Source organism: Abrus precatorius, unplaced genomic scaffold (assembly GCF_003935025.1).
Source record: "Abrus precatorius isolate BTA unplaced genomic scaffold, Abrus_2018 Scaffold2, whole genome shotgun sequence".
Classification (NCBI taxonomy): Eukaryota; Viridiplantae; Streptophyta; class Magnoliopsida; order Fabales; family Fabaceae; genus Abrus; species Abrus precatorius.
In genome coordinates, this window is record NW_020874362.1 from 17,503,271 (window position 1) to 17,511,826 (window position 8,556).

Below are 8,556 nucleotides of genomic sequence, written 5' to 3' on the forward strand. Positions count from 1 at the left end.
TTCTTTAACGGCCAACGAACTCCTCCTAGTTCAATCTGCGATATTCCCGTTATCACTTTTAAAGTAAAAAGGGGTTATGCCTTCTGATCATGGTACTCTTTCTTTGATGCAAACTGTATGCAAAAACTGAGGATAACCAGGACCACCAAATACTTGACAAGGAAAATCTTTCAAGTTGCCATAAAAGTGAAAATGTAAGTGAATAAACTTAAGTATATTTTGCGTAGAAGTTTATACTTTATAGTAAGTACCTCATCAATATTAATATTGATGTGGGGAGTGTTCTTGTGTGTATAGGCTACACCTCGATGTGCATGTTTTGACAAACACCAGAACTTTAGCCTTATGTGCTGATGAGGACACACAAAAGGACAGAGGTCGAGCTAGGACCATGGTCCAAGCTGTCAGACTCTGCTGGATTAACCATGTGACTGTAAGCTACCCTTCTCGAAAAAGTACATCATGCAGATCCGCATCACTTAGGCTACATTCAAATCCCCATAATTCATTTTCAACCTTTCTTTTTCCATTACATATATTGCCTAGAAAGATTTATGCTTCTTACCCCATTCCGTTTCACTGCACAATCGTGTAGAGTATATAAAAACTACTAAAGGGACGCCAAATCAAGAATGCATGAAAATGAAGCCAAACACACAAAACCACCAAGTATGAGTTGTAAGTTGCATCTTCTGAGTGGTCAATCAATATCCATGCTGAGATAGCATACAATTGCATGTGCAGGGAAATGGCTGTCCTTTTTTTGGGTCAACGAAAGGCTGTCCCAAGTGTCACAAAGATGAGATTGGTCCAGTCTCCATCATTTTTATCATACATACGCATCCCCAAATATGCTGACCAGGGGATGATTTAAAATCTTAAGGATTTGTCAACACATAGATCAAGTTTAAGGTAATAGAATTTTTTATCATGCATACTTCTACTACCAACCATAATTGCCACACAAGTTTTATAATAAATTCAATTTAAGACTAATAAAATGAAATCTTGTGTTTGTAATAAATAGTAACACCAATAGTGCAGACGACAGCATAGATAATGGGCTGCTTCACCAAAATTTTAACTTTATACCAAAATAATTTGCAATACCAATTACAATTGATAAAATATAAGCATAGACAAGCAAAATAAAAAGGGCTGCGATGGATGATACAGATAGGGTATCAACAGACAAGTTTACCAACCCTGTAAGGACATTTGCCTGCACACAGATTACCAGAGGAAATTAGATCTGAAATCAAAAGAGAGCAAGTATATATGATTGTAAAATAGGAATATCTTGTTCACCAGAAGAAATGTAGCCAGTAAGTTCTGATTAAATGCTTCTTCAAGTAGTGAAGTTTTACTTCCAGGAACAAGATCAGCCATCATCAGAATTGATAACAGCTGAAAAAAGTGACATTCAGAATAAATATTCAAACCAAACCCTTAATCAACTGCCAAATGGCAATTATAATGACAGTGATAACTCAAGAATGAGCTGCTGCGGGGTGAAAGTAAAATTGTGATACTGATTGAGACATCCACAGTGCAGTATTTAGTATAGCAGATTAGTTCAAAAAGATTCAATTGCATAAAATAAACACTAACAACCGAGATAGAGCCATAAAATAATTTAAAAACCCTGCAACTGCAATACAAGCAGCAAAGTCAACATGCCCGATCACACACTGTTAGATACTGATCAAATGAAGAGAACAGAAGAGAGAAGACCTGTAGATTGTCAGCCAATACCATAGTAACATATGGCAGATTGCACTGCAAAGTATCAACATTTAGTTTGCATCCATTGATGACCAAAAGAATGCCCTTTAATTAAGAAACTATAGCACTGGGACATACCGTTCTCCGTGAAATTCTTTCAACATGCTTGTCTAGAAGCACAGTTAGCAACCTAAAATGGGCATCATAAAAAGGGGTTCAAGGCTGTAGATATCATTCAAAAGGATAAACAAGTTTGGGATCAAGCTTTACCAAAACAGGATGGAGAGAATACAAACCCTCATCTGAACCCATCTGCTACCTCTAAATCCAGAGGAATGGCTTCCAAAGATAAGAGAGTTTCCTAAATAAACACCAAGAAGGTACATGCCCCAGTATCCTGGTGACAAAATACAATTGTTTGATCAAACGTTAAATATCAGAAATACAATAACCCGAAGTACTTTCCAGTAAAATTAAAGTCTTAGCATCAAGATCAAATAATGCAAGATGCAATTCTCACCAAATATGCTAAAAATCCCCTCCTTGTTTTGACTTAAGATATCCCTTCCTCTTTCATTAGAAAGCAAGTAATGATTTAAACCATGCACCAAGCAGAACTGGTACCCTTAGAAACAGAAATTAAAATTTATTAGAAAAACATATTTCAAAAGGCAAGACATTAAGATGAGACAAAGAAAAAAGTACCTGCTAGAACAAGTGAACCAAAAACTCCACAATATTGAGGGGGAATATTAACAAAGGAAGTAAGGATTGACACTGCCGCAAGTGTGAAGAAGAAATTCCAATGCACACCATATTCACCAACATGTACCTATAAGAATGAAAAATGATTACTGGCTTCCTTGAAAACGTCTTGAATTATCCATCAGACTATTATAACTCACAATTTGTGTGTAGGAAAAATGGCATAGCAGTGGCCATTGTCATTAAATATTATCATGAGAAGGGGAAAAAAGGACCTTATGAATGCTTTGTTAGGTAACCCCATTAGTAGTTAGCTACGATGTTAGTTAGGGACGTATTAGTAGTTCATTATATTATATTAGTTAGCTACAATATATTAGTTAGTTAGCCTTAATTAGTTAGTAATTTGGGATGGTTGAGATTGTAGAAGAAATAAGGCATATTGCCTCCATAAATAAGAGGAAGGAAGAGAGAGAGGTCAGCTTGTCAATTTTGAGAGTTAGGCCTTTGGCTTAGGGGTGCAATCCCTCGAAGAACTGTTGAGTGTGTGTGTTTTATTTTGTAACATTGGGAGTTTCTTCTTGTATTTCTTAATAAAGATACCAGTTTCTATCAGTCTTGAACTAAAATATTAGACAATTAGATCTCACAATTCTGTAAACAAGCAAAAATCCATATCAGTGACCATTTTAATAAAAAACAATCATAAGAACTTCTATGTCAGTACTTTCTTTAAGTATTTATTTTCAGTTTACTCATTTTGCTTATCAGGAGCAGATTTAATGAAATAACTATATTAAATATTACTCTCTATCTTTCCACCACTACCTAGGGCCAGGCGTAATAAGGAAACGAAATAATTCAGTGCAGTGCAATCAAAGATCAAATTTCATTCACATTCCGAGCAAACTGCTTTTGCAAATCAAGCCTTATTCCCCCCACCAAGCATGGTATCAAAGTTTCTGCCCAAAAGATTAGTTTAAGCGATATAAGATATACTGCCCATATCTGGGGTCTTTATGAAACTATGTCATATTAGTTTAAGTTTCAGAAACAAATTGGTAAGTAGCATTGTTAAAGCTTAAAGAGGATTCAGTGTTATTTGCACATGAATGTGTTTCTGTTGCCGCAGATTTTAAGAATCCGATGAAAATAATCCCACCTGATAATCCACACCAGCTGTTGTAATAAGACGAATAAATCCTAAGATGATCAGTGGACCAGTTGAAACTATTGCAGTCTTCCAGTTTCTGAAGCATGAGAAAAAAAAGATAAAAATAAATATATATATATATATCAAAGGAATGCAGAATGCACTGTATCTGAGCATGTTCATTCAAAAAGACATCAATGTTACCAAAGAGCACGTAAACAGAAATTGGAAAGGAGAAACTTAGAGCATGTTTGTTTTGATTTTTAAAAAGAGTTTTCTCTTTTTAAAAACAAAAAATAAGGTAAAGAGAATTGGAAAGGAGAAACTTAGAGAATGTTTGTTTTGATTTTTAAAAAGAGTTTTCTCTTTTTAAAAACAAAAAATACAAATAAGGTAAACAGAAATTGGAAAGGAGAATTTAAAAAGAGAAAACTCTTTTTAAAAATTAAAACAAACATGCTCTTAATTTTCGAAAGCTAGACAGCATGTCCATTTTGTTAACATTGCTACTTTACTCATTTGTATGAGCTTGTAACAGAAGTTCCTAACTCATTCAAGTAAGACAACTTGTAATTTATCAAACACTATAAAATACATTTTTACATCCAGGCAAACATAAATTTTTCTATTTCAGTAAAGATAAATACACAAATTAATTTCCAACAGTTTATTTGGTGAGCTAAGAATCACATTGAAGTCTGAAGACACTAGATATGTAGCACTGGATGACTTACACAGATTTTACATTACGTGCTTGCCGAGAAACTAGTGAGTTTGCTAAAACAAAGGCTCCAACACCAAGATCCATCTGGAATGCAAAAGAAATCTCAACAGAACAATTAAAATATAGACTGTGGTGCTTGTCAGTAAAATAGGAAACAAAATTTATGGACGAAATTGTAATTGATATGCAACACAGTATGGGCATTAACCAAAAGAAGTGCATTATAGTGTGATACACTGGTACAAGAAATGACGTAAAAGATGATTTCTTTATTCAAGAAAGATTGAGGCTCTTCCCTGGACCCAATATGGGTGAAGGAAGAACTCTATCACAGAGAAAGAATACAGAAGATGATCAAAGACTAGCTAAGAGGAACTGCTACACTGCATCCACTCCAAAATCCTCAACTCTCTAACACTCTTTTCTCTGTTGTGTTCCAGTACATTTTATATGCCCCTGTCCCTCTATTTAACTCTAATTCTCCAAACTAACTCAATTGAGCCCATTATTGCCAGGCCCATGCTGCCTGCTCCGCCTAGTATAGACATTACTGCTATCATAGTGGAAGACAAGCCCCCCTTTCATCAAAACAACATACACAGAAGAAAAAGAAATATGCATAGGTCAGAAAAGGCCTCCAATAGCTTTGAATGTTGGACATAGTTCCTTGTTAAATAAACCATAAGCTGAAGTCCATAGATAAAACATGACAATCCAATCCCTAAGAATCTGCCTAAACAAAATTCTGTGCTTGTGAACTATGTCTTTACCATCTAAATTCAAGCCAATAAATTTGAGAAAATCCCGCCCCTGATTATCAACAAAACTTCTACAACCTTTGAAACCATATTTTCATTGATAAACAGGAATAAACCACAGGAAAAATTATCTGCAACTATATTGTTTTTTAAACTTAAAATATACCCACTGTGACTCACAATATTACCTAAGAATATAATCAATGTTCTCTGCTGTGGCAAAAGTGTTGGATTAGAAAGCATATGAAACATTTTTATATAAAATCTCCTTTGCAATATTCTTTTCGTATGGACATGTCTTTCATTTTTCATATTTGAAACTGAAGAAGGACCGTACATACCAAACTAGTTCCATAAGTTTCAGTCTTTGCATATCTTCTAGGAAATATTCTGAAGTCAACAGCCAAGATACACAAGAATGTTATAATCATCTGCAAAAATTATTTTAATTAACATAATAACAGTGAACAATCAAAACAATTGAACAAAGATTTTTCAGCTGCGGCACTTCATACCACAATAACCCTGTACGAAGTAATATATGCTCGAAGGGAATTGGACTCCCCTTCAAAAGAAGGAGATGAACTACCAGACCTGCAGTTAAGTGTATAGAAGTCAGCCTCTTATTTACTTATTATATTATTAAGACCCTTAAGTACGTTACCTACACAAAATTGAACAATTACCTCTTAGCTACAGTATAAAGTAACGTTAAGATTGTGAACAAACTTGCAAAGATATAGGTCCAGTCTGCAAGAACCTGTCAGCAAGTTCATTATAGTAATTACAAAATGTGAATGATTGAAAGTTGAAACTCAAGTCCAAAGCAAGCTCGGTGTTTTCTATTTGTTAGCAAAACATTTGATGCTACTAGGGCAAACGTACTGTGAAAAATAAGAGCATTGGAACAACAATGACAAGAAAGTCCAGAGACAATGTAGCTAAGTATGCTTTGAAACCCCTATTCTTCGAAGGTGCATCGTCGTTTTTCTTCTTCAGGGAGGCACCTTTAATAATAATAATAAAAAAAAAAAGGCAAACAAACATGTTATCTACGTAATGTATATGAACAAGATAAGGTGAATAAAGCTTGCATGGAATCAAACAACCGAATCATAGGGTAACAATACTAATCATAATAAAAATAAAAATGTCAAAGAGAATTATAACAAAATGCAGAAACTAAGCATAAATAAAATGTTCGGTTTAGCTACTTGAGTTTGAAAGTGTGAAATTTAAGTTTTATAGACTGACCATTTAAAGAAAAGGAGGGAATGGAGTGACGAATAAGGACGAGAATCTGTAAGGGGAACAAAAAAAAAAAGACGATCACATCACATTTGAGTTGGTATGAAAATTGTATGTGGCATGCAAATTGTGGGTTGACTCACAGGGACAGTTACTGTAAGCGCGGCGATTTCAAGCATAGAGGATCCGCTCAAGTTGCTTACGAATCTGCAATTTTAAGACAAATACGAAGGAGGGATTAATAATGAAAATTTGAAGACGATTACAATAAGGAAAAAAGCATGGGTTAGGGAATAAGAAAGTAGAGAGAGTAACTCTTCTTTGAGATGCTTGTTGGGGTTGAAGGAGGGTTTAGGCAGAGGAGGATCCATGGTTCCTATGCAACCGTTAACTTTGGCTCAAAGATGTAGAAATCATAGATAGCTGTAGCTTCAAACTTCCCTTGAAATGGAGATGGGTCGGGTAACGTTACGGGTCGGATTTATTTTGATACATATTGGGTTTAATAAAATCAAGTGGGTTTCCGGATCTCCAAATGACCCGATTGGAGATGGTAATTGAGCAAGCTCCACGTCTTTCTAGCTCGAAAGGAACCTCTCATTCATACAAGATTTTAATGTTTTATACGTGTTCATTCCATAGGATCATTTGGAATGAATTTATTGTAATCTTTTTTCAATTTTTTGGGATCAGAATATTTATGGATTAGTTGATGAGTTAACTCTCTGCACACAGATATAGCAATAGGTAAGGTATAGGTGGGGTACTATAGTATCCATTCTTATATCTGCGTTTTACAAAAATACTCGTACCTAACCTTATACCTGTGTAGGTATGAATATTAATCCTTGTATTCGTACCTTTTGGGTACCTGCATACCCATCTTGTACTCGTTACCCACGTTTGTTTGAGAAAAAAATATTTATAAAGAAAAATATGTTTATATAATTTCACATAATTAACATAATAATACAAAAATTTAAAATGTAATTGTCAAACAAAATACAAATATAGATAAAAAAAAATAAATATTCAAAGATCACAAGTGATAAATGTATCTTAATATAATAAATTTTTAAACTAAAATTCTTAGAAACAATAAACGAAACTAAACAAACAAATTATTTGTCGGCGATAATCCTATCTTATGTGAGATTCGATCAATCAGCAACGTCAGAGCAACAACGAAATAGATCTGCACAGTGGGTAGCCCTTCGTGTGAAATCACTTGGTAATCTCTTGTAGCGGTATTAACAACTAACTCTAATGAATAACAATTTCACAGTTGTTAGGTTTTAATGAAACAGACATTAAGAATGAGAATAGAGTTAGGGTAGAGAAGTTCAAGTACTAACAACAAAAAGGTAGATACATAAAATATTTTTTTAACTTTTGAATTTGAAATTGTAAGAAAAATAATATATTTAATTAAAATAATATATATATATATATATATTATTAATACTAATATTTTTAACTCATATACTATAAGAAAGTATTTTGTCAAAAATAAAAATTTTTAAAAAATTATTTTAATGAATTAAATATTTATAATGTATATATATTTTAAAAGAAAGAATTTGAATAAAAGATAAATGGTTACAATAAAATTTTATAATAAAGAAATATATGTGTATATAAAAAAATTATACTTTTTTATCTGAAGAAAAAATTAACAAAAAAAAATTAATAATAATTTTTTATATTTTATATCTTTTCAAAAACTTATTTAAATATAAATAAATAGTAAGAATAATATTATTTAAATTTAATATATTATAGTTGTGCTTGTAATATATATGTTGTATAGAAAATATTATTTTAAATTAAAATATAAAAAATAAAATTTAAATATTATCAATAAATAATAAGTTTATGGTAATAGTAGGTTATTGTAAAATTTATAAAATATTTATAATATGCTTATTATTTATCATTCACTTTAAGATTTAAATATTAATATGATTTTATTAACAAAAATATTTGTGTGAAAAATATTTTATGTGTGTCATATATAAATAATATTTTTAAAAAAAGTAAATCTTATATCAACTATGTAATAATTAAATATTATTAGGCTAATTAAATGATATAAAATAGTAAATAAATTTTCCTATTAAAAATATAAACATAAATAATTTTGGTTTACTTTGTTATTAAATATATTTTTATATTAATCTTATATAATTTTACATAAGTAATATAATAATATAAAAATTTAATGCATAATTATAAAACAAAGT

The 8,556-nt window shown here is 31.9% G+C and overlaps 1 protein-coding gene across 1 annotated transcript; it reads right to left on the minus strand.

Annotated features, from left to right (window-relative positions):
• Positions 1-899: 899 nt before the first annotated feature.
• Positions 900-6,699, minus strand: LOC113858856 (uncharacterized protein At4g17910). The gene is made up of 16 exons (XM_027491631.1): positions 6,629-6,699; positions 6,457-6,520; positions 6,320-6,365; positions 5,951-6,072; positions 5,752-5,825; positions 5,581-5,659; positions 5,407-5,496; positions 4,318-4,391; positions 3,593-3,680; positions 2,431-2,557; positions 2,246-2,350; positions 1,996-2,122; positions 1,864-1,915; positions 1,735-1,779; positions 1,309-1,407; positions 900-1,222 (listed from the first exon to the last, which is right to left on the minus strand). Exons 1-16 carry the CDS (start codon positions 6,682-6,684, stop codon positions 1,070-1,072), a joined length of 1,401 nt encoding a protein of 466 aa, XP_027347432.1. The 5' UTR covers positions 6,685-6,699; the 3' UTR covers positions 900-1,069.
• Positions 6,700-8,556: the final 1,857 nt, after the last annotated feature.